The following is a 26527-nucleotide window of genomic DNA, read 5'->3' as shown; positions in this document are numbered from 1 at the left end:
TTATCGACTGCCGTAAGTGTTGTTTCGATTGTACTGCTGCTGGTGTTGTGGCTGCTGATGTTCATTCAATGTTTCCAGCATACCAACGGTCATTCGTAGGGAGGCTGACGAACCATCCGGAACGGAAAGTGTCCTGGCAAAGGCTCCACCGGAGGGTGCGCTAAACACTTGTAGCGGCATCGGTTCGGCACGTTCCAATCGCACTGCTCCGCTGGCACTTGCACCTCCGGCCGAGTACTCAACAAAGTGCGAGTTTGGGGATCGAGCCCAAACATTCGTGCTGGCGGATTGTGAGCGACGAGGACTGAACGGTTGTGAGAAAATAGCCTTTGCACAGACCCGCCGTCCTCCATGCCATTTTCGTACGAGATATTTCATTCGCTCGATCGCCACGATTACCGTCACGATCGAACGGAATGATTTGCGACGCGGATGCAAGGGGGACTCTAGCGACCGTGGACCGCCTGCCAAAGCGAGCACTTGCAATTGTCCTGGGGCCAGCTGTGCGTTCAACAGGGCAAGCGCTTTAGCTTCGTTTTCCTCGTATGTCGTCACCACAATCTGCAGGTACCGCTTCTGATGGACTAGCGCCTTCCGGTGGCTTTCTGAGCGCAGATACTTGCCAAACAGATGGTTAGCCCGCTCTTCTAGATCATGGCGTTGGTGGTGACCTCCGCCGTTGCTTTGCACACTGTATCGCTCCAAATCTTGGATGCGCAACTGAAGCGCACGCCGTTCCTCCATCATGTAACGTAGTGTTTCTGCCTGCTCTTGATTTTCACGCGCATTCGCCTCAAGCATGCGATTGAGATCCTTTAGCTTATTCAGAAATTCCTCCGGTACGACCTGCCGCTGGTTGTGTGAATCAGCATTAAGAGAGTTTTCTCGAGATAGCGCCTCTGTCAGATGTGCTTCACGAACACGACGACGATCCACCTCAGAGCGGAGGTTTTGCATCGTGTCCCGTAGTTGATTACGCTCAAATTCCACACTCTCAAGCTTTATCTTCAGCTCCTGGAATTCGAGCGTGTTCTGGCCCGAAGTTCGTTCACGTCTTGAGGAACGCAGAGCTTCGGCTTCTTGCAGCGCCTCAATGCGCTTTTCCAAGCTTTCAATTTCTTTGTGTGCCAGCTCAAGCTTCTCCTGCTCGTGGTCCAATTCTAACTCAAGTCCTTCTTTTTCCTTCAGAACTCTGTTCAGTTCTTTTTTCACTTGTTCGCTGTGTTCGGTTCGCTCGGTTATTTCTTTTTCGAATCGCTCGCGTTCACGTTCGAGAACACGCTGAAGGTCGGCCGTACGCTCACGCTCTCTAGCGTTCTGTGCGGTCAAAAACTTGAGTTCGCTTTCATAACGAGCAACCATTTCCGCTTCAAACTCGTTACTCCTGTTAAGACGACGTTGTGGGGAACCGTCCTGAGGTGAGCATTTACCTTTCATCAGTAGATAATTGTCGAACGATTTTGTCCGCTGCAACCCACCGACCATTCTAGAGAGACGCTCATTTTTGGATCGTTCATCCTCCAACAACCGTTGAAGAGTGTTCTCGTTACCGAGCGCTGCCTCTAGTCGAATGCGCATCGCTTCAATGATTTCCGCATCCTGTTGTTGAATAGCAGCCGAATTTTGTTTCTCACCTTCTAATAGATCATGCATTTTTCTGCCTTTGTCCATCTCAAGCTGCAACTTCTGTCGCAAATCGTCTAGCTCGGACGGTTTACGTACCCCGACCTTCTTTGCAGCAGCGCCACTGTAACATTGCCGCTCATCGTCTGTGTTGACCTCATCACTCTCGATTGCTTTTAAGATGCTTGAATCAAGCTGCGCCGAGTAGTTGAGCTCTTTTTCCAGCTGCTCGGCAATCTCTTCTACAGAGAAAGGCTTGGGACTCGACGAGTTATCGCTACGCTGAAGTTGCTGTTTCACTCGTTCCAGCTCTGATTGCAGTTGTGCATTACGATCTTGCTCCACGCGCAATTTGCTCGTCAGCTCAATATTTTTCTCCTGCATCCTTTCCTGAATGTTAGAGAGAGCCTCGTGCAAGCTATTTCCATCGTCGCCAATCTGTTGAATTATCATCTCCTTGTCTTGCAATGCTGAGCGAAGATCTTGAATCTCTTGGTGGCATCCGTCAAGGTCTATTTTTACCCGTTCGAGGGCCAACATTTTTTCCGTCAGCAATGGCTTCATTTCGTGCAGTTCCTCCTCAAGTTTGACGCAATTTTGCTTCAACGCCTGCACATACGATGAATTGGAATTGAGGGAACTACTGCTGCGTGCTATTTCGTTCTTTAGTCGGTTAATGTCTTCCGTCAGGAAGCGATTGTCCTCGTTGAGTATTTCAATCTCGTGCAACCGATCTTTGTAGTTACCTTGCATAATTTTCAATTCTGTCTCTTTGGCATCCATTGATCGAAGCTGCTCGAGGTATTTTTCTTCGTTCTTACTGTAATTTAACAAATCCTTCTCCAGCTTCGACATAAGCTCGTCCTTGTGGCCGATGGTTTTGTTTAGCGACTCCACCTGTTGACGCAGAGTGTCTACTTCCAGTTTTTGTCGCTGCTGTTCTGTTTGCAAGACGGTGGCTTCTTTCGTGACCTCTTCGATCTCGGTACGTACTTTATCGTACTGGGAGTGTACTTCACTTAATTCGTTTTCCTTTTGATGGAGCTGTTCTAAGGCCGATTTAAGATCTGCATCCTTTTGTTGCATGTCACGTGTTTGCTGATCAAGCTTATTCAACTCCTGCTTCACAAGTTCCACTTCAACACGCAATTCCTTCTTTTCCAGCATTAGATCCTCATAAAGCTTATTGCGAGCAGCAAGTTCCACTTGGAGGTCTGCAATCTGTTCCTCTTTTTCTTGCAGTTGTGACTTCAACTGTTCCAACTGGCCATTCTTTTCATTCACTACCCTATCTAAGTTTAATTTTAAAGACTCTACTTCGTCCTCCAGGTTAGCCTTTCTTTCAACAGCGTTTATCGACTGTGCAGAAGCATCGGCATTTGCTTCTTTACCTTCGCAAATCTCTTCGATAAAAGCTGACTCCCGAAGAAGTGGTCTCGCGGCACCGCTGCCGGCAGTAGCACCGAAAAACATTATCGTTTCTGGAGCTGATGGTGCGGACTGTCGTCGGGCCCCGAGTTGAAGAGATGCATCATCCGCGAGAGAAAAGTCTATCTGTCGTGGAACGTACTCCGGAGTTGGAGCGCTACTACGTGTTTGATCGGGTATGCGCGGAACGGCCGAACAGACGTCATGGAAAAAGTTAGAACGCAACGGGATAGAATTGAACATCGAAGAATCTTGCCCGCTGCTCATCAAATGTGCCATAGGTAAGGACGATTGTTTGGAATGGTTAGGGAACAGCGATGTGCCGGAATCCTTTAGAGAAAAAAAACACAAAAACAAACATCGGGCGCACACAATGGACGCACGAACGAAACAATTAATTGAGAATTATTAATATCCATCATCGTGTGAAATGAAAATCGAATGGCTTTCTGATACCAAACGGTCGGTACGGTTTTATAGGTATATATGTTACGCGTTAGGCAAGTACAGGAACGAATTTCTGATAACGAGGAGAGGTGTTTGCTTTTTCTATAGCCAGATATATTTAAACGCAATTTAATCAAGAAAAAAAAACTATATAAGTAAACATGTTCGAAAATAATCATAACGAATGATTAGTGCGCATTAAACAAAGTATGTTGGAAACTTTCATATAACTGAACATAAAAATTATGCAATGTGAAAAACTATATCTACGACAACTCGCCAAAAAGCAATGTAAAATTAAAACTACAGGCATTTCAAACACTAAATCGACAACATTTGGACTTGTTTGGATTAGCTGGCAATATACAATTTTTTATTAAATTAGCTGCAGTACTTTTTTTTTAATCTAGTATCAAATCATCAGTAAATTTATCCAATTTACATCAGACACAACTTGAGATGCTGTCATTGTATATATACTGTTGGGAAAACTACATTTTAATGAGCAAACTTCTAAAGTTTGCATTAAGCACGGTAACTAAAGCGTACAAATGTCAACAAACAACCGAGAACGTAAGCCCATGAGCGTCAGAACTGCTCGTTTCGACGAAAATGTGAGAAAGCATGGCAATCACAAAAATATTATTTCGCTCGTAATCAAACGTAACCTTTATCGTTAGTATACAAAAGTCAGCCAGTAACATCTGCAAGGAGAGACGAATCCATACAGAGCAGGAAATTCATAACATACCGGCAGATAACAACACAAACACACCAGAGACGCGAGTTTTTATATTTGTGTGTGATATATCGGTGTGTGATTGAGTAGCAAAGAGAGTACAAACAAGGTAGCAAAATAAAAGTATTAGTATAAACCAAAATGGTATGGATTTTTGAAATATAATTTTAAATTGACAAACAACTGAATCCGCGTACTCACCATTGGAATGCTGTGGGCCGGTAAAATACCTTCCATTGTAGCTTGTTCCGGCATGCGCCGCATCACCATGTCAGATTCGTCACAATCGGTTATCGAAACGACATCACTCAGTGTTCGACCTCCGTCATCGTCCTTTGCAAGGATTGCTGCCGCCTCATTTTGCTGAGCTCGATCGACAGCATCACCCAATGTACGCTGATATTGAGCTAGTTTTTCCTTTAGATGATCAATCTCTTCATTCTTATCCGCCAGCATAGTTTCCATCAGGTCCGGCAATGCGGCTTTGTTAATCATTTCGTTCTTAATGCGTTCCTTCAGTTGTCGAATTTCGTCCTCTTTGTTGCGAAGAGCGGCTTCTAACTGTTCTTGTTCCTGACTACGATCAACGCCCTCCTGATTCATTGCTAATTCCTTTTCTTGGCGCGCTATTGCTTGCTGACTATTTTCGAGAAACTGCTTCAAATTGACAATCTGTTTGTCACGTGTTTGGAGTGTCTCCTTCAAATTGTGCAGTTCATTCTGAAGATCGTGTACTTTTACCGTAAGTTGCGAAGTACCTTGCCGATGCAGTTCCTCTGCGCGCAAACGCTGTTCGTCGAGCTTTGTTTGAAGCGAAGAAATTTTCATCGATTGTTCGGACATTTTCTCTTGCAGTACATCTCGTTCGTGTTGTAGCTCCTATAGAAGAAAAAAACATATTTATTTCAAAAAGTTTTTAAAACATTTTTTTTAATGTTAAAGGTGATGTATAAAAAAATTGTACACGCTACTGGAAAGTAGATTGACCATATTTGTTACCAAATTCGTTACAAAAAAATAAGTCTTCATACACAAATTTCTTTTGAAGAATACAATTATTCTTTTCTTATGCTTTTTTAGTATTTCAAGCATGATATTATACATATATCATGGTATTATCATAATAGAAGCTTTGTAGCCATTTCAAAACATGTGCAGATATACTTCTGTCTATGATATGCTTTGCCTTAATCAACAGACACAAATACAATGTTGTAATGAATGCTCGACAACATCCTGTGACAATCCTGTCAGACCGAGAAATATCCAATAATACAGATCGTTTGATTACGAAATACAGAAACGGTTCCGTTCTGCTATTATGGGTCAGGTTTGGTTTCAACATTGTTGCAGTGGAGTGTGTGTTGCGGAAGTTGTCCATAGTATTGATCCGCAAATAACGAATGTAAACTGATCATTTGCTCCTCGTAACCATAGATATTTAGCACACTACCTTATGGTACGGTGTGAATGACATACATATGTACCGCTAACGGCCCCCAATCCTACTAAATTGGGAATCGGCCCGCAGGAAAGGAACACGTGCAGCACGTGAGTTATTGTATACGATGGCGACCTTTCCAATCTGCGAGTGAAAAATATTGAATGTCAACCAGTATTCGCGTTAGATACATTTCCAATTTTCGATCCATTTTATTGTACCGAGCATATTTTTCTCGTTTGTAAATGTATCGATAGAAAAACGTGAATAATACCAAAACGTGTGAATATAATACACAATTTTCAAATACCATTTTCTGGACATTAAATGATTGGCAAAGCATACCTTAAATTATGAAAACCAATGCTTCTTCTCAAAACTATACTCATTTTGGGTAATGATACTAGGATAGATTTGATAGATTTCACCGCAATCAAATCATTAGCAACTTCAGACTGATTCCTTTTAACAAATCCTTGAATCAGAGCAATTTTCCAGCTTTTCCTCCCAGCATAAGTGACTTGCAGTGACTGTAGCTCTTTAAAATCTTTACACTGATCTCTTGCGCGATGGCCGTTGCCGCGGGAGATACTTACTCCAAAAGGCTCCACCAAGACGCCGGCCCTAAAACCGGTCCCATTTCTCGTTGACACTACACCGCTATCGGTGCTATTGATGCTGCTATTGCTGTCGCTACTTTTGTTACCGCAGCTACCAGGATCAATGCTGCTGGACGGAAACATTGAAACGTTGCGACCAACCAACCGAAGCGAAATAAGATACTCCAGCACTTGGGGCTATTTTTAACACTGCAACAACAATCAATCGCTGGTGTGTATGTGTTAACGTTCACATGGGACACGGCCCATTGAGCCGACCGTCTTGCCGCTTCAGCTTATGAACCACTCACTCTGTTGGGTATGCAGCATAAATATTCGGTTTTCTCGCACCACTCTCCAATAAGGAAACATTCGCTTTCGTTCAAACCATGTCAAGACATCCAATCAGTTTTACCAAAAATACGTTCCTGCCCTGGAAAAATGAGCTCAACACAACCTTATAGTTCTGCTTAAGGAGAACGCATGGATGAACACGAGCATACAATACGGTGCTAGTGATGAAACACGTGATTTGCATTTCACATGCCAACAAAACAAAACAAATAATCAAGTAAAAAAAGCAATGCCTACGGCATAACCAAGGCTGTTGCTCGCTAGTAAATGCCATACCATTTGTCCCAGTTCAAATTGTACTGTCATGTACAGATGCACAAGAAAATGGAAAAGAAATAATCGTGTAAACCGGTAACATTATTGCGTTTATACAAGACCGAAACAAATATGTATTCCATATTGCTAAGTAGTCTATAAGCTCAAGCACTCTATCAGTTAACTAAGTAACGAGCAGTGAAGTGCTCGAATGCTGTATTGATAAGAAAATTTCATCGACATTATTTACTATAATCAAATTGTAATTTTTTAGACTGTCAAAGACGCATCTTTCCCTCCATGCATGCAGTCACGAGCAATTGTAGAGAAATTCTCTTTTAAAAAGCATCAGAAGAAATACATAGGTTTAGAAGAGCGCAGAATCTGGATGCGATCATAAACACAACGAACAAACACAGTACTATGGCGTAAACATGTTCTGGTGCATGGTATACCTATGATTGTCGAGTGAGCTTCTTAACATAAATCTACGGCACCAAACACGGTCGGGGCAGAGAAATGGCAGAATAGAGAAAAAACGAAACAAGCATAAATCATGCACCATTGTAAGAGCAGGAAGTAGATGATCTTGTTGATTTTTGTGTCATAGAATCCTCGAGGCAAGCTTCGTTTAAATCTTTTTTCCATCACTATGGAACAATAATCATCCTAACACTATATTCGTTATGAATGATGAAACTATACGTCATCATTTTACTGTGTTTAAATTAACTGAATTGAAAAGCAACCAGTAATTGCGTACATGAGGACGCAGTGACGCAGTGCGTGACGCGTCGGTCGAAAATAATCGCTCATACTCTGCGTGAACATGCATGCATCATCTCGCAGCATACATACTCATACAAATTAAACTATTAATAAACGACAGCAAAGGCCATATGAAAGACTAACAATATTAAATTAACTCTGGCTCTCCGAGTACAACACTGGTTTGAACATGATGCATCAAACAGTATCACTTCTATCATAAATCTACACCAATTCATATCAAATATCCAGAATGTTTAATCATATTATCACTATTTTTGCTTCACAAACACAGTTTGTTTGATCTTTTAACGTTAAACTCCCCATGAAACATCAACATCCGCCATGGCCATCGATACTCGACATCACCGTAAAGACTGATCCGACTACATCAACGCAATACCGTCTGAACCAATTTCTCTGAGGGAGGCAACATTGCACCCTCGCGAGACCGGCAAGAATCTGACGCAGTGTGAGCTCGTCATTAGCGTATGGAGGATGCGCAGTGCATGGTTCCCGTTTGAAAAGAGCGACAGAAAGTGAGAGCGAGAGAACAGTCACTGGATAGAATTTATACACACTGGCAAACTTAATTGATGATCCTTTTTCTCTTTTATTTTGGGGTCGATCATAATGAGATTACATATTTGTGTACACAAACTCGACAGCATTAGACGGTCTCTTATAGAGCACTGTGATGCAACTTTAGGTTGCTACTAAAAGTTGAGATCATTCATAGCTGGCCAGATCCTGTAACCAACTCGTGGCAACCCTGATCGTGTCGCGACATTGAATATAACGTTAAAAACGTAAACTAGGGCATTACGCAATCCACTAAGCTAAACGACCCTCTTATGAACGGTAGCATATGAGTGTGGCAGTCTGGCATTGACCGGACTTTGCCTTTGCCATGAAAATGGTAAAGTGTCGCAAGTGTCTGTCAGTCAATGAAATGTTGAAGTTAGACATTCGGCACGAATTACTGGTAAACTAGGAGATAAGTTGTTATATTTTCAGATCACAACCGTTGTTTCGTTGTTTGACCAACAAAAAAAGGTTTTGAAGCATCTCATTTTTTCCAAACACATTCTGTTGCTCTGCGGGATACGGGAATTGAGAACACCAATTTACCAAATGGTTATAAATAGCATACACCGCAGGGTTCCATTTGCTATCCAAACCAGACACTGATCGCCGTAATCCCTAAATTCTCTATGACCAGCGACTGACCATCATACTCCACTTTGTACAAGAATTTCTAACAGATACACACACTGACAACTACATGCTACCATAGATATACGAGTCAATTTAAGTTGACGTGCGGTGCGAATAGCTTCATCAATCACCACGTACTCAAAAAAGCATAATCATCCGATCAAAAACGAATCTCGTCAAAGACGAGTTATGGATTTGTTTTCTGTACGGAACACCACATGAGCAAAATGCGTTTTAATTTTCCTTTTCCTATATCACACGTAGTTTTAAACTACGTAACTTTAATAACTTTTGAGAGTTGGTTATCAATTACAGAATTGGGGATTAAAATGTATATAGTGCATTTCTAGAGTATACTAGAATAGCACAAAGCCGCAAGATTTGATACAAAAAGTACCCATAGAACCAGAAGGATTCAAACAATATTGACAACATTATTTCGCACTTTTATAAATATAGTAAAAAGCACGATTGCAGATAAGGTACTTACCGCATAACTGCTTCTGATGTTACTAATTTGCATCTCAAGATCGTTGATGCGTTTGATAGCCACATCTTCGACGCGCGAATGTCGATGTAACTTATCGAATATCCGCTGTACTTCATCGACCGGCAGGGGTGTTACTTTCGATCTGCAATCTTCAGAAGAAATCTCCTCCACACATCCCGCAGATAAATTCTTCTTCTGTCGATGGATTGGGCTGTCTTGATTCATGGATACATCTTCTGACGGGCTACTACATCCAAGTGAGGCACCAGAGGTAGAGTGCAGCGTATCAAGATTCTTGATCTTTCGTTCAAGTGTTTCCTCGATATCGCGTAGTTGCACAGTCAGTGCCTCTAGAACAATGTTCTGTTCCGACGATAGTTGTCGCTGTCGCAGTTCCTCCTCCAGCTTGGCAATCTTTTCGTCGTACCCACATACAGCAAGATCTGTTTTTATGCTCTCCATTTCCTGGTGAAGCGATTCATTTTGCTGATTTTGCAAGTCGATGTATTTCTGTAGCTCCTGTAAAAGAAAAAAAATGTCTATCAATGAACACGACTGTACTCCTTCGTTTTTTATCATTGATCCTTACCTTGACTTTGCTTTCCAGAACACGTTCGTTGATTATTTTGCTTTCTTCTTGGGTTTCCAATTCGCAGATAATCGCCCGCAGCTCAAAACCCTTGTCAATGGAATCCTTCAAATCGGTCTCCAGCTTTCGCAACCGATCGTCTCTTTCGCCAACTTGTGTAGTTAGCTCCTTCACCTGTTGCTCCATCGATTCCAACTGTTGGCAACAATGGCAAAGCATTGGCGCCAGAAATGCACGCAGTTTAATAAATAATATTAATAAATCCTGCTTTCGCTACGAAATGAAACACTCCAACACAATCAGTCTTTTTCGGAGCCATGAAAAGAGCGACATTCTTGTCAAACATGACTTTGCTTGCAAATTGCTTATACTTCTAAATGGTTTTAACTGGCATTCTCTTACAAAATGCGACATTAGAAATGGTGTTTGTATATGAAGATATAATAAGGATGTTGAATGAAAAATGTATTTTCAATTGAATTCTCGGCATGCATTCTCAATGGCACTGTACGATAGTCTCGATACTACGTCTGGCATAAGATCCTTTCAATTTTGAGCCTGCGCTATTAGCTTAACTACGAGGACTCTTTCACTTCAGACATTATGCACAAATTCTATTTATCTGAGCTATCGACAGTTGTGACACTGGTTGGAATGAAAAAGAATTAGGATATGAGTTTGACGAAATGCAAAACAATTGGGAATAATCTAGCTTATCTGGGTGGCGCTTGTAAATACTACTTATCAATTGTTGTTTAAATAAGACAGTATTTTGGGCAAGTTGAATGTGAAAAGGATAAGTGTAAGCAATACGACAGGAGAAGCTTTTTTTTTGTTTTATAAAATACGGATGACAGATAAATTTTAAGAGCATTTCGAACTGATTTTTTTAGTTTCCGATAAAAAAATTATCACCTATGAATTAATATAAGTTCTCCACATTTGCCAAATAATTCACCTACTACATTGTAGAGAAACTATCTAATGAAATGTACAGTTAGATAACCATGAACCACATAATTTTGGAGCCATTGAGAATGTAACAAAAATGTTTTTTAATGTTAATAGAATAAAATTTCGCTTCATATACAAACACTATAACTCTTGTTTGAAATACCTTTCCCGGAAGCTATGTGCAAGATATAGCAATAATTTCACGTTAGCTACTTTGTTTTCTTTGTTTGATTCATATCCATTACCAAAGCTAAGTTATAGAATTTACCAAACTATTTTGTGCGTTCAGCAATCAATCATATCGAAACTCACTAATCAATATTAAATAATGGCCATAGTATAAGCTATTCTAGTGAAGCCCTTCATATAAAGAAATAAAAAAAATACCCTACATTTTACCACTAAATTTAAGAAATACTACACTTACGTTTGCAGCTATTGCCCGATTTTCATTTGCATATCTACAGTCGCTCACGCATCCTTCCTAATTAAAGTGAAACAGTGCAATGATACAAAAAAGCAAGTGGAAGAAAAAATATACAAACACGAAGTCAAACAAAATCGTACATAAATCCAGATAAATAAAGTAAAAAGAAAGAAAATTTTCAATAGAAAATAAAAACAAATTAATGTTGAATCAAGAAATTAAGATGTTGTTGATAAGGCATAGAATGCAGTATAGACCCATGGTAATTGTTTTACATTGCAGTTCATTCAATACAATACCGGAACGACGATTCGTTGCAATTATGTATAAAAATCAATGTTGGGGTGATGTGAAAACCACGTGAAAGGTGAGTGCGATAACAGGTGTAAGCGTTGCGTAAAATTGAATAGAAGAAAAACACAAGGAATACGAAATACAATACGTTAGTAAGATAAAACTACAAGTGATGCTCAATAGGTGTTACGTAGCTTCACAAATTATTATTAACTTATCAATGTACTATATGTTATATTGCAACAGCAATGTTATGTTAAAGATATAATTGCAGTTATATGCGTAAGTGTGTGTTCGTCATTTTTTGTGATTACGACCGAGGTGGCCTTTACTTATCGACCGCAGTTTTTTTGATTCCACGATAGGATAAATGTCAACATATGGTATTTAGAAACAAACCGAGTTGCTTCCAAAAGCAACATAATTTGTTAACGTTAGTGCAGAATTTGTACAAGGAGTGAAGGTGACAATAACATTTTATGTCTATCTCATGGATAAGCTGCAACAAACATTCTGTGAACACGCAAAATCATAGAGCTCGACGAACACTCCGAGCTTTTAAGATAGCAGTAGCAATAACCTATGCGAATCCTACAAAGCCCATGATGGCCAGCATCATCGTGTCTTATGCACACCCACATACATAACATTTAAACATCCATCCACCCACTGGGCTGGCCACTCAAACTTACCTCCTTCGTTGCACGCTCGAAATTGACCTTGTCCTTTTCCTTCTCACGCATCGTGCTCTTTAGGCGTTCGATTTCCTTGACAAACTCGTCACGTTCCTGTTCACGTTCGGCTGCCTGATCTTCGAGGAACTGCCGAGTTGCTTTAAGCTGTTTATCGGCGGCTTCAATCTACGACGATGCAGGAATAAAATGGCAAACCAAAGCGTTGTATCGATAAATTGTTCCGATAAAAAACAGCACACGTAGCAGGAACAGCAATGATGCGATATAATACTTTTTTTTTCATCGACATGTGATATATTTTTGTTTGTTCCATTCATCGGACCATTCAGTAAATACATAAAATCAACACATAAGATATAGCATAACACAGCACTAATACAATAATTAACAAAAATTAAATGAACAATAAAAACAAACATACGCATTTTTTGAAAAATGAAAGCTTATTGATGACAATGTTGTAGAAAATAAATACTATATTTTTTATATTAATCCCCTGTCAATATATATCAATAGTAAAGGCAAAACGTGGGGTAGGAAAAAGAGAACGACGGTTTATCCTTTTTCCTACCAAGCACTTTTAGGAATCATGAAAAATAAACTGCTGTTGTTAGATATGTAACACCATAAAAGATAGTGTTTTGTTTTAACCATAATCGTAAAAATAATTGTGTAATGTGAAATGTAATAAAGTGATCGTAATGTATACTAAGACCGGACGGCGGCATGATTTTCGACTAGTGGGAAAACATGAAACCAATAAATTAAATACGAATTGGTTTCAAGTTTTCATCGTTGATTATGAAAATAATACCATAAAATATATTGCACTTACCTGCAATTGAAGATCAATTCGATCGCGCTTTCCATCATCGATGCACCGTTCACCTTCTCGACAGAAGTCTTCCACCAACTGCAAGAGCGTCGAATTGTCTTGGATTGTTTGATCTCCGCCAGCAGCAGCATTACTTAGCAGCACTTTAGCACGCTCTTGGAGTTCCACAAACGAATTATTTATTCTTTGGGCAGTCGGAAGAAGTGCATTTGTGCCATATCCTTCGCTAAACTCGACACGCTGGGAGCTCAGTTCGAGCAGGTGCTGTTTTGTTTCAGACAACTCGCTCACCAGACTGTTTTGCTTGCTACGAACCTCGGCTAGCTCGGATTCGAGTAGTTTACGTTCATCCTCTGACTTGAGAAGCCGGTTCTTGAGTTCATGCAGCTTGAGATTCAATTCTCCATTGAGCTGGACCCCCGTAAGATCATTTGGAAGACTGCGACAGCCGTGAATGGCCAGTTTGGCATCACGATCCGAAGCTGTTTCACGAACAATAGTCTCATCGAATGAATGAGTGCTTTCGATGAGTTTATCTATTTTGCCAGACCGTTTCAATCCGTCCTCGTCCTCGCAGCTATCACTCTTTTCGCAAACCTTATCTGACTCAACGTCATCACCAGAGATCGATTTAAGTTTGAGACGTTCAGATAGAGCAAGTAAGCTGAATGCTTCTGCCCTTAATCGTTCCAAACATTCGTCAAGATTAAGGGATATGTTTTCGGATTCCGGATCTCCATCCTGCCATTGCTGTTCTCTGGTTGAAACGTATTCCACCAAAGAAGGATCTTCAATGATTGATATGATACCCGAAACATCTGGCGCAAACTTAAGCAGCTTGCAGGAGGCCACGAATGATGCATCGGTAATGTTTAGATCACTTTCAGCGGCTGAGCAGTTGGCTGCAGCATCATCAGCAAGGCCCACCAACGATGCGCTTGCTTGCTGATGAACTCGTTGTAACTCTTCAAGCACGGTGCTGTTGAGGTCTTGTTCACAAATTGAAAAGCACTTTGCCAGTCCGCCAACGACATTTCGTAGAGTGGAAGAAAGCTCCCGTAGGTTGTCGCGTTCATTAATGATTTTATCGAGCCCGCGGCTAGAATCAAACGTAGCGTGACGTTTCAACTTGCGCTGCAATTGCTTCTCGAAGTCGTTTTTCATACGCGCCATCTAACACAAAGTAGAAAAATTAGCAGTGTCATAAAACAATGCCACAAAAAAAGAAATTGTAATTATTTTTGCTCTTTTCGATTATATGTTGAAGCTTCAAGAAAACGAACCTCTTCTTCATGTTTAAGTTGTAGTTGAGCGATTTCCAGTTGGCTTTTGGCAGTAAACTTTTCTCGCAACAGCACCAACTCGGGAGGCCAGTGACTGTCTTGGAAGGAGTTGTCGGTTAGCAGAGCCTAGAATCGAATAAAACAGAATCATCAAAACCTAAGCACTTACAAAACCTTGTGCGTATGATCGATGTAACTTTTGAAAAGACTAGCATAACAAGCATTAAACTTGGAACAGGTAGTTCATAAAATTATTAAGTAATCTTCATTTCAATCAGGAAAATTTATTTCCCGAAACAAAGGGTTTTTAATAAACACAGGGTCTTTCATAGTGGGTTCCAACTTCAAAAGATCAACGAGATCTTCCAAATTGCACAACCCTCTTTTGGAAAAGGTTCCATATACCGAATGAATTGGTGTAATAACTAACTGTACGTGAGAAATGATGGGATACAGAGAGAGCAGAAAAGAAGACACTGAACAAAAAAGCAACACCAAAAATGATGTTTAATGTGTGCTGCAAGACATGGACTCGAAGCAGTTGTTCTATTTCTAGTCTTAATGCTCAAGTCATATGCATGGATTGGGGCGATTGTGAAAACATTCAACACAATATAACACCATAGCAACATGGTTATTCTCTCCGTATGAGGCTGAAATCAATAGACGAATACAATTTGCGTGACTGTAAGACTTTACAAATCTTTAGTAAACCAAGAACGAAAAATGTAACAGCTGCGAAGCAACCTCAAATAATGAATAGACACATTTTCGATTCTTGTTGATTAATTCATGTGAACGCATACCAATTTGGGCATCGTTTTTCCGACCCTTCTGGAACATTAAGCCAATCAATTTCGATTAGAGCCGAAAATGGTTGGAAACTTTATCAACTAAGTGTTGGTGAGCGAGAAAAACGGCAGTCAGGAGATCCCTCACTTCACCGAGATACTTCTCCATGCGCTATCCAATGCCGTTGATCCCTATCACATGTTATGCTGCCCGAATGTTGCCCAACCGCCCCATCCCACTAGTAGATGAATTTTTGTGGGGAGAGTAAAAATAAAAGCAACAACTGTACCACAAGCCCAGGAAATGCAATGAACACCCGTGCACGCACGGCTGCACTAGAACTGCCTGCATCCCAGACGGAAACGCAAGTTAGTTTGGTTATATTTAGCCAGCGCAGACAGCCTCATGCAGCATCTCGAGCCTCATAAGCATCTTCATAAAGATGAGCCGCATCAGTGTTGTCTCATGCATACGTGTCAGCATTAAACAACAGCATTAAACAGTACCGTTCGAAATTTTGCGACGGAGTTACAGTTGTCAGCAACGTACAGATTCGCGGCTAAGAATTACATTCAAAGATTCTACGTCATCCATGCCCAAAGGTCGCGTCTCTCCTTCGAAATACTAAGACCAGAATATGCATCTAGCACGCACGAGCGACATGTTCAACGTCATTCATTCCACGAAGCAATGCAAAGGCGCCGCTCATTTCAACCATGTCGCATTAATGCATCTTGTGCAACGTATACGCACACGCATACAGCTAACATTGTGTTTATGCTGCTGGTTGGTGAAGCATAAGTTCCTGAGAGTCTTTGTATTCGAATAAAATGAGCCGGCGCTACAAACTGCTTCGCACAGTGCAACTAACCTTTTTGTGTTGGAATGGATCGGTCCGCGTGTTACGTTTTTTTTACTATTTTATTTCTGTGCTGATGAATCGACAGCGAACGGAAATATAACAAACTGTATTGCCACGTGTTCGCGTTAGGAAAATATAGGAAATGTCACGTGTTCAATATTGAAGATATAGGAATGTAATTTTTCCATCAACTGGAATTAGATAAATTAAACTGTACATAAATAAATAATTTAACAATTTTCTTGTTCAGCATATTCTTTAATTATTTTATAATAAATTTTATTTTATTCCTTTACAATAAAACTAAACGAAAAACAACATGTTTTTTTTATGAGATTGCGCAATACAAATGCATACAAAATGTTGCAGTACATGCGACGGACATTTAAATTGCAACTTTTGTCCTTTCCTGGTGTCCACAAATGGCAATATCTGTTCAAGTGATTGCACTAATGAATACCACTTCACAACTAATGGTAAAAGAAACAGCGTGATTATTTTTCACTAGTATCGCATTCGATACGGTAGTGGCAGACTAAGCACGTAAATTGTTTCCCGGACTCAATGTAGTTCGGTAACAATATCTCACACTGCAGATTTATAGACAAGAATTGTGAGGACTTCTAAACCACTGGTGTAATGCATATTAGACATAGATTTATTAATGCTAACTTTATTTCAGCAGCATGAGGGGCGATGATGGATAAGGACCAAAACATATCCGATGGAAAGGGCGGTGACAACATAAACGAACATAAATAGAACAGTGTCTACTCATGGTATCCCACTGAGAGTGAGTACATTAAGGATTCAATTACCAGACCGTTGCCGGTGCTTGTACTGATGCGCTCTACGCTATACGCTATACAATAGGACAATATAACAAGAATGATGAATTATTTTCAGCATTGAAGATGGGGAAGCTTGTCAAACGTTTCCGGAAAATGTTTTAGTTAATCTTAGGTCTCATCTTTTATCCGATCCATTGAATACCGCGTGCGTCAAATTATTCAATTGTAAATTTGAAAAACAAACACTAGATTTCACGCACCTCGCCACGTTCAAATCGCGAATAAGTTACACCATGCCACAACAATTTTAACTTTGCTGTTATTATCACTAGATTTTGTTCAAACACACCGAAGGCAATAAACGAATTCGTTCAATTCATACCAAATACATAAGAATCGATAATGCACGTCATATGTTATCCAGATGATAGTAAACCATCCCTTTTTTACAGCTGACAAATGCTTCACAGATGCTGACAAAACGTTTGTGAAACACGTGCTTTAGTGAACCAGAATGAAAGGGTGAAAACACTGCCAGTAATCGGACACACAATAACACAAATGCTTATCATCTTCAAAGGCAGTGCCCACATTCGTCGTATGTGTGTGTATATTTCAAACCATTACCTCCTTTCCGTCTTTTTCGCGCTGATGGTATTATTTGCAAACACACCACAAATTATTAATAGAATCACCCCAATATCAATGCGTATCAGACGCTGTGAAACGAAGACCTTCTTTGCAATACAGTTTCTCACAAAGCACGCACGCGACTTTGTGATGGAGACACCTAGTTGTCTGACAGCATTAAAGTTCACCGCTTTTATTATTTGCGATAAATCGTCTTTCAATGTATGTTATACAACATTAACATAGTTTTCAACTTGAATAGCTTGCTGGGTGGCACGAGTTTTACAAAGTCAAAATGCGCGGACGGATTTCAACTTGCACAATGCACGATCAACACAGCTCTCAACCTTACTGTTTCAAATTTCAAATTCAACTGCCAGGCGAGAGCTGTTCCCAGTTGAGCGACGATCTAAAAATACAAATGATCCTCTTCCATCTTATGCTCCCGCTCATCAAGCCGATCAAGAGTTCTTGGCATTGCGGGAATAACTTCACATATTGGACAAAAATGGGGCAGCTAGTTTCTTGATGTTGAATACTAATCGTGAATGTATTTTTATTTTCCGAATGACTAAGATTCTTGAAAAATAAAACATGTAACTCAATATTATATGTATAAATATTCTACACTTTTTAGAAACCTAAAAGTTTTCGAAAAAATTTAAAAAAGTTGCCGATGAGTACTCTACATCGTCATGTTCAGAAAATTGTTGCTTTGTGTATAGCCAGCACGTATATTTTGTATTAAGAGAAAGGAGAAATGGCGAAAATAAAGAGAAATATTCGTCCAAATTTGAAGGGTTTAAAGAAAAAACAGCGTAGCTACTACTCACTAGATGGCGCTGATGCCAGCGCACGAAATCGTAGGTTGCATTCAATCTACTTAAAAAGGACGATAAATCTATCCCACCGCACTTACCTGTATTTGAACTTCCAGCTCTTTCAATACATCTTGCCGTGCGAGGGCTACCTGTTCTTGCAAGCGCCGTTCGTGCCCAGATATAATCTCTTGTAGATCCGTATCCGAGCCTGACTCGACAACCATCACCGTCGTCTTCGCCGGTAATGTGTCTCGTCGGTTCGGATCGGTACGCGGATCCGTGCGCTGATCCTGAACGGTGTTGTTAGTATCGGATGAGCGGTTAGTTAGCGGTGCAACACCGATAATAATATCTGCGGCAGGTGAACCGGTGAGTGAAGATGGGTGACCGACCAGTGATGGTAGTGGAGGTTCAATGGTTAGATTTGGTGAGCTTTGATCCTTGGCAATGGAGGAGGTGGATTCCGTTTGATTAGACTGGAGAATGGTGAAGAAATTCAACACACAATGAAAAAAATTATGAGAAGTGAACGGTTATATAACGTGATAACGGTTGCATAATTTTATACCGGTCCCATGCAATTGATTGTGATTAATTCGGGTTAAACAACGTCTGAAAAACGTGAACCGGGCTACTGCAGCAGCATGCCTATGTAAATTATCATAATTAAAACAATAACTTACTACAAACTGCTTCTGTTGTTGGTGGGTCTCGTACGCTTTCAATTTTTCACGAAGACTTACGAGCATCCGCTCATGTTGCAGATTCAACTCCTTTATCTTGCTTTGATAAAATACCCTCAACTCATCTGCCGTTAGATTACGATGCTGCAAAGATAAGAGTAGAAACAAGAAACATTCGTAGTTTATCTAACAGTGGCTTTTGTCTATTTCAACTCCTACCTCATTCTCCTCGACAATTTCCACTGTAAGGATTTCATCCGCACTCGGATCCGTTGCATCGATAGTCGTTGGAGTTATCTTGCGATGAGTCGGACTCAGGTAGATACCCTCTTTGTGTTTCCTTCTAGGGCTTGTATGTTTGGAATGATAACCACCATTCTCTTCTGGGAACTCTTCGGCGCCTGAGATTTCAGATGCCGTATCGTCATTCGATAGCCGGCGGCTTTGCTGCGAAAATACCTCCTCCGAGTATTGTTTTTCCAAATCCACAACCTTTTTCTCAAAGTAAGTACGCAAATCAGCCATCTCTTGTGTGTGCCGAGCTTCCAGTTCGGACCGCAAGTCAGAAATCTCTATCGAACCAGCCGTTACGTTTCCAAGCATACGCCTCAATCGGAAAATTTCTTCTTCCTTTTCAGTTCGCTCTGCCTGCAGCTGTTCTTGCAGCAATCGATTCTCAGATTCTTTAGCATCACGAACCTTATCAAGCTCCTGAGTTAGAAAGTCATCAAACTTTCCCTGAACCATGTTGAACAGGCGCAATTCTTCGGTGGACAGATAATCCCGGAACTGGTCGAGATGTTTCGAAATTTTTATGGGAATATGCATTGGATTTAGCTCAGAAAGATCACTGCAACTATACAAGTTTACTTGAGAAGTTCGTTCAGATGGTAGCAGTGGCGGCTGGAGATCATCGTACATATCCGGAAAATCTGATAGCCCACCGTCCTCCGTTTCGCTCACTAGATCAATCGAAATCTCTGATATCCGCTGCCCTCCGCTAGTGCTCTCCTGATCCGCTGGCCTGAATTTTGCCCAGTCCTGCACCTTAAGCCTCATGTTCTCGCTCGTTTCGACGAGTTGTTTCTTCAACTGTATTACTTCTTCGGCTAATTTTTCGCTTTCTGTTTGCAGCTGGTTGCGTTCATGCAACGAATTCTTCAATTGATCCGCCAGCAACTGGATCCATTGATTTCGTTCCATTATTTTTCCATACAAATCCTTTTCCGATCCATTTTCCAACGGTTCTCCCACGGGTCGATACTCGGTCGAATTAGTAGCTAAACTAATAGAATCACTATTGTGAGAACGACACACCTGCTGCTCGCGTAGTGATTCCGCACGGCTACCTGTTTCAGTGTTTTCCTTACTCGCCTCTCCATCATGCTTACGCCCGTACGTGTTTATTAGCACGTCTTTGGCGGCAATAATATCGTGCAGCTTTCGTATCTCATTTTCCATAGTCTGGAACATTTTTAAGCTCGCAACATGTTGAACATCAGCCGCAACTTTCAACGACGCTCCCTCTGGAATATTTTCCTTGTTATCCTCGCCGTTTGCACTGCCGTCGCTAAAACGCTTCTGTAGCAGTTTTTCTTCGAGAATAGTACGCATTTCTTGACCACGCTCAATCAATCCCATCGTGTCTTGGGGACACGTGATTGTTGCCCTTGACATGCGTTGTTCGTCGTCAGTATTTGGTAGAGTTCCTCCAATTGTATGTTCCGATTCCTCGGATATGTCTTCTAGTGCTTCCTTTTGATCAGCCGATACTCGTTCCATCGGTTTAACAGTTTCGCCTCCCGATCGTAGAGTCGCACGGTCGACATCTATCTTATCCTCTAGACGCTCGATTGCTACGACGCCTTGGGACTTCATTTCATCGAATGATTTACTTGTCGATAGTATTCTCTCACGTAGATTTTCCGATATGCCACTCCCACCCGAAGACGAACTACGTTCTTCGCCAGGTGTGTGTTCACTCACTTCACCTGTTTCTCCTGTTTTCACCTGTTCACCCACTAACTTTAATGTCCCGAGACTCGTGAAACAAGCTGCTGCTTCCGCGCCGCCACCCCTTTTCATTTCCAATGCTTCCGGTACACTACGACTTCGTCCTTCGGTGGTCAACATTGGAGTTTTGGACGTAATGCTTGCATTTATCGGGCCATCCATTTGCACGCTTTTCACGCGATCACTTTCAGTGTCCGGTGCCAGATCGGATATATCGTTTGTCGTGTTAAGACTGTTATCCAGACTGTTATTACTTTCATCGGCCATGATGACATTACTTTTCGCGTTTCGTTTAAACTCTTTACTACTTTGCTTCTTCAACGCATTCAAGTTCACTTTGCTATCATTTATCAGCACATCATCCTCTTTTAGGGGCGATAGTTCCTTTGTTTGGTGCACCTTTACTATTTCCACCGGTTTTACACCTTCTTCCTTGTCACCACTTTCCGCTTCATTCCCTGAATTACCAGTTCCACTCGCTATCTCACGAAACGAATCGTCATATTCATCATTCTGAGACAATCCCTGCCGGGTGCGATACGACGACTCTTCCTCGCCACTATCACTGTCGATTGCTGTCTGGAAGTGTTGCGCAATTTCGTTCCCTGAAAGTTGCAATCGATCTATATCGAACAGTCCACCAACGGTTTGTTCGACTCCTGGTTCTCTAGGTTGCAAGTCTTCGTTCTGCCCTATACCAAACAGTTTCCGTTGCCGATCGACCAACGCGCGCGAAAGGTTTTGGGATTTCGATCGATTCAACGAAACACCGTCCACGCTCGTTGAATTGCTATCGTAACTATTTCCACTCGCTGCTAGTGGTGGACCATCAACAACACTGCCACTGCTTGTTCCACCAACATGCTTATCGTCGTCGTCATTGTCGTCGTCATCATCATCATCACCATCGACCGGAACTAAAATTTCTTCCATAATCTCTAGGCTATCGTCGTCATGATTGCCGTTCGCGCTTAGATTTTCCGACAAGCTAGCACTAGCACTTTCACTGCTGCTCAACTCACTGCCGCTGCCAAGAAGTTCGTCCTCTAGACGAAACCGAACGGAAGATTCCTTTCGACTACCGTAACTGGACGAAGATTTACTAGCACTAGCACTCCCAACCGATGCAATGCTACTCCTGGTAGCTCCGCTGGCAGCAAATGCTTTCCTTGCTGCAGGTCCTACTCGTGTCTGTCCCTAGCCACACCGGAAACGAAAAAAATAAGAGTAAAAGTTATACGCCGATTCAGTTTGCTTTGTGCTAGGCCGGAGAAAGGTCAGCCCAATCAAAGGTATAAAATTGCGCGACATTCCATTTTAGAGATTCAAATAACCATGACCCTTTTACTTTTGCAAGAAATGGTGCAGCAACATTGAAATGTTGGTCATTGGATGGTGCAGACCTGCAAGAACCTTTTCATCGGCAATGGTGTGACATTAGTAACTATGTAAAATTCAATTAGTAAATCGAAAAATAATACTATCATATCGAAAGTAATTTGAAATACGATGGAAAACATAGAATCGATTTGAACACAAAACGTTCTAACATTACTCAAAGGTAAAGTTTCCCCATAACTCTCGATTTAGGTCAGTAGGACCTAGCCATAGCTAAGCATTGGAAACAAACACCCAACTCGGGATACTAAAAGGATACAAGAACACACGCAAACACGATCCTTTTCAACATAGCTACAGTGAACCATCAAAAGGATCGTTCTTGGTCATGCGATTTGTTGAAGCCGCTACCGTGTAGAGCCTAAACATTGTTTACATCTCCCATTAGCTTCTACCATCGTTTACTATCCTCGAAAATCCTGTCCTGTCCATACCCTCTCTCCCTTTGCTGCAATTTTTCATTGTACATAAGTTCTTCTACTCAAGTTTAACCGTATTCGACCGCTTCCGTCCTTTTGATTGTACACCAGGACCAAAAGCTAGGTTGTTTAATCGATATAAGCTATGAAACAACACCGTGATTTGTGAATCGGTAGTAAAGTGATCAAAGCAGAAGATTGATACTATCTTATTCCAGAGTCAACGCATAGAAACAAAGCAACAGATTTTCATTTCAAGTAGAATATGACCTTCCAGGCGACCTTAGATTTACATTAAAAAGGAACGTTTATTTTCATGACATGTTTTGTTTCATTTGAAAAACAAATAGAATCACGTAGTTGGCTAGCTCCTTTGAATTACCATTGCCTACAGCTTTTAGACAAAATTATACCACAGGTTTGTTTTGTATTATATCAGAAGTTTGTAACCAGATTTAAGTAAACGGCAACGTTAAAATTGACAGTGTAGTTTCCGAAGCACGTAATCGAAAAACATAAAAAATAACTCGCAAAGAAAGCCACCGTTGGGGACCTCGGCAGGATGATTGCGACGCAGCTAACTTAATTTTAGAACTGCATTCAAACCTAATACTACATACGCGGTGCCATTAAAAGGGCCGCATTATTCGACAACTCCTGCCATTATCAAAAACCATGTACAAAAACACCATAGATCATTATGTTAAAACTTTCATAGTGCTATGTTTGAAGATGAAGAGATGCACTAATACTTTTTTCTAATTATCGCAAATAGCTTTTTTAATATTATTGAAACATAATTATATTATTATAACATTTTAATATCATTGAAACGTCAAAAGCAACTAGTTATATGCTAGGTCAAACCACCAGATGCAGATCAAGTCTCTGAGTTGATTTATTTAAACTTAAGCTTAAAATTCTCAAATTCAGCACGATTGACAATCCCACGCCTCGCTACTACATGTGAGAGGAGTTCAAGCTTGTTTTTTCGGAAACGATTAATCGACGACGGATGACGAGATTTGCTTACTTCCGAAGTAGCCGTCACTCTATTTAGTCAAAGAGAAGATTTTCCTACCTTAGCAACTCCCCACAATGGCTGATCCAAAGGCAACGACAGAGAACGACTAGCTTGGTATCACAATTCTACGCGCCTTCCGAACCGACCCTTTCGTTACGAATTTTACCGGCATACTAACGAGTAGCTGCAACGATCCGACATTGCGCCCATGGATGGCCAAGATGATCCGAACGAGAATGAACGAATGAATGCCCGAAACGAATCGATGTTTAGGTTGCTTATTTGTCCACTCGGCTAACCTGCCATCGAGCGTAAAATTGTTGAAATAGTTAAGTAAAATAGTCGAATAGTCGAAGACCAATGCCCAATAAACTATACCAACCAAAGAGCAGAAATATTGCCGTATTATGAAAAACCTTTAAAGAATAGACACAGAAAGACTATGATTTCCCTCAGCGGATTTACAAATGAATGAAAACGATCTAGTAGTGCCCATACAAGAACGCCATTCCTCCAGTATGGACAATCGATTTCGGATCATTTATTTTTATAGCCACTTCATAAATACGATCTCACTTGAGACAGCCATCCGTGCTCGGAAGTAGATTTTTCCCCTAATTTTCCCTGCATCCCATTCCGATTTATTTCCGACACCCACCAGACTCATCCATCGGAGAAGCCAGACTACCGTTGAGAAACCCACCGCCAACATAAAATCCGGCGTGCTATTAATCTTCCATTACGAATTCCACCGTACCGGCCGAATACTCTGTGGGGCATGGTTTCGATATGGACCCCACTGCATCTCGCTTTCATCGCACCGATGTCACTTGCAACCACCATGCCACATTATCCGGCGATCGATTGGTGCAGCAGGAGCATGTATTTTTAGGCCATAAACCAGCCGGCTCTGTTATGAGCCGTCTTAGGTTTCCAGCACGGTTTTTAATTATTGTGTCACTACACCACATGTTCTTTCTTTTTTAGCAGAGTTTGGTATTCTGAGATACATATTATCCTCTCAATCACAATGAAATCGGAGATGCTTGGTGAAATGTTGCATGTCCAACATCATATGATTTACTTACTACAGAATTGACTAGTTTATCATGATATAGTTTGATAGATTAGAAATTACCTGACAAACTAATGTAACTCTAGTATAGTATATATTTTCGCCCATCATAACAGACTCCTCTAGAAGCATGTCATGAACGCTTTGTTCGATACAAGTTTTCCATCGACATCTTCAGTATTTTTTTATCTCTATGCAACCATTATTTCACCACCCTTTCAACATTTGCCTCATCGCAGAGCATTCGCTCTACAAGTGCGCTGTCCTCCCTATACTTTTCTGGTATTTCCCTCACTGGATTTGAATTCTACGGTTTAGGCACTGCTGTTGGCTACCAGCTTTTGCTGGTCCATTTCCTGCTCTGTGTTCTCTGAAACTAATGCAGTCTTGTTTATTTGTGAAACAATATCCACTTGGTGAGTTGAAAAATCGTCTTTGCTCAGATTTTTTGAGGTTCAATTAAAACAGCGGATGAAAAATTGAAGAAAAAGATTATTTAATACTAGGTTTCCGTTGGCGTTTTCCGGCCACAGAACAAATTACAACCCTCCTACAACACGCATAAGAATCTTCAAAAATTTATTAGAAAACATGTGACCTAAACATAATTAGATGCTTTCAAAAACAGATATATATTTAGTGAAACGTTCGATATAAATCGATAACAAGCATATTACAAAACTGTATGTCGATGAGACATATCAATCGAAAGAACTATGAAATAGATAACATTCTTTTCAAAAAATTAGACCATATTTGGTGTGAGTTTTTTTACACTATATAGTTTATATAATAAAACTAATTGAAACAATTGATAAATATTATTTATATAAGGTTATTTGTACTTACAATAGCCCATGGCACATCGAACCACCGACTTTATGTTCGACTTCAAAAAACTAATTTTTAGGTTTATGCATTAGTAATCTTGCCCAACATATTGTTTTACTTTGTACACTTGATCGAACAATTTTCGTATATGAGAATGAATAGCAACAAAACATGTCCCGCGGTGTCTTTCGGACCGGAACAGCTTTCTATCCACTATCGAAAGGAAGCCGACGACCCCGTCACAGAGCTTCGCTGTTAATGCCTCGTTGCCAAGGAAACCTGTGCTGCAACGGTACAAGTAGCACCACAAACTTTGACTAGTGCGCCTCTGTAGTTATGATTTTTATGCAAAATTTGTCGCTAAACACATCCCATAGCAGACGAACAGCATTGGTTTCGCCGGCGATGGCACTGCCGAGCGCTAGGGATGATTTTGCCACTACGCACTATTCCGAAATGCTCTTAAAATAGAACCTGTGTTCTACTTTACTACAATCCGTGAGTAGCTGTCTTCATTCGAGGCGATTGCTTCACGGGTTACTACAATACCATTTGGATAATTAGATCAACGTTAGAAATACAAAGCAATACTTGAATACGAATTATTCAGGATTTAACTAAAACTTTTACCCTCGGTATTTAAATTACAAAATCCCTTTTCTTCTCGGTGGTATTACCTCTCCGGTATCGTCCGCCGTTTGGCTGGTTCCATGGGGAAGCCTCAGCGGTTCCAACTTTGGCCGATTCAT

The 26527-nt window shown here is 40.8% G+C and overlaps 1 protein-coding gene across 1 annotated transcript; it reads right to left on the bottom strand.

The window, feature by feature from the left end:
* LOC128730190 (pericentrin) lies at positions 1-26527 on the bottom strand. The gene is made up of 13 exons (XM_053823222.1): positions 26456-26527; positions 19238-22228; positions 19019-19162; positions 18434-18811; positions 14440-14565; positions 13157-14329; positions 12319-12486; positions 11333-11389; positions 9952-10146; positions 9363-9881; positions 4439-5116; positions 4167-4202; positions 1-3381 (listed from the first exon to the last, which is right to left on the bottom strand). Exons 1-13 carry the CDS (start codon positions 26525-26527, stop codon positions 1-3), a joined length of 9918 nt encoding a protein of 3305 aa, XP_053679197.1.

The sequence above is a fragment of the Anopheles nili genome, chromosome 2 (genome assembly GCF_943737925.1).
Source record: "Anopheles nili chromosome 2, idAnoNiliSN_F5_01, whole genome shotgun sequence".
Classification (NCBI taxonomy): Eukaryota; Metazoa; Arthropoda; class Insecta; order Diptera; family Culicidae; genus Anopheles; species Anopheles nili.
Note: the sequence above shows the minus strand (reverse complement) of the source record. Positions and strands in the feature narration are given on the sequence as shown.

What these genes read in the sequence shown, in the direction of transcription:
- LOC128730190 (XM_053823222.1), bottom strand. Translation starts at nt 26,527, where the DNA reads ATGAATCGGCCAAAGTTGGAACCGCTGAGGCTTCCCCATGGAACCAGC. An exon ending in TCGAGCGTGCAACGAAGGAG is followed by an intron (nt 11,390 to 12,318) that starts GTAAGTTTGAGT and finishes CACTTTAATTAG; the next exon opens with GAAGGATGCGTGAGCGACTG. An exon ending in TTCTGGAAAGCAAAGTCAAG is followed by an intron (nt 9,882 to 9,951) that starts GTAAGGATCAAT and finishes TTTCTTTTACAG; the next exon opens with GAGCTACAGAAATACATCGA.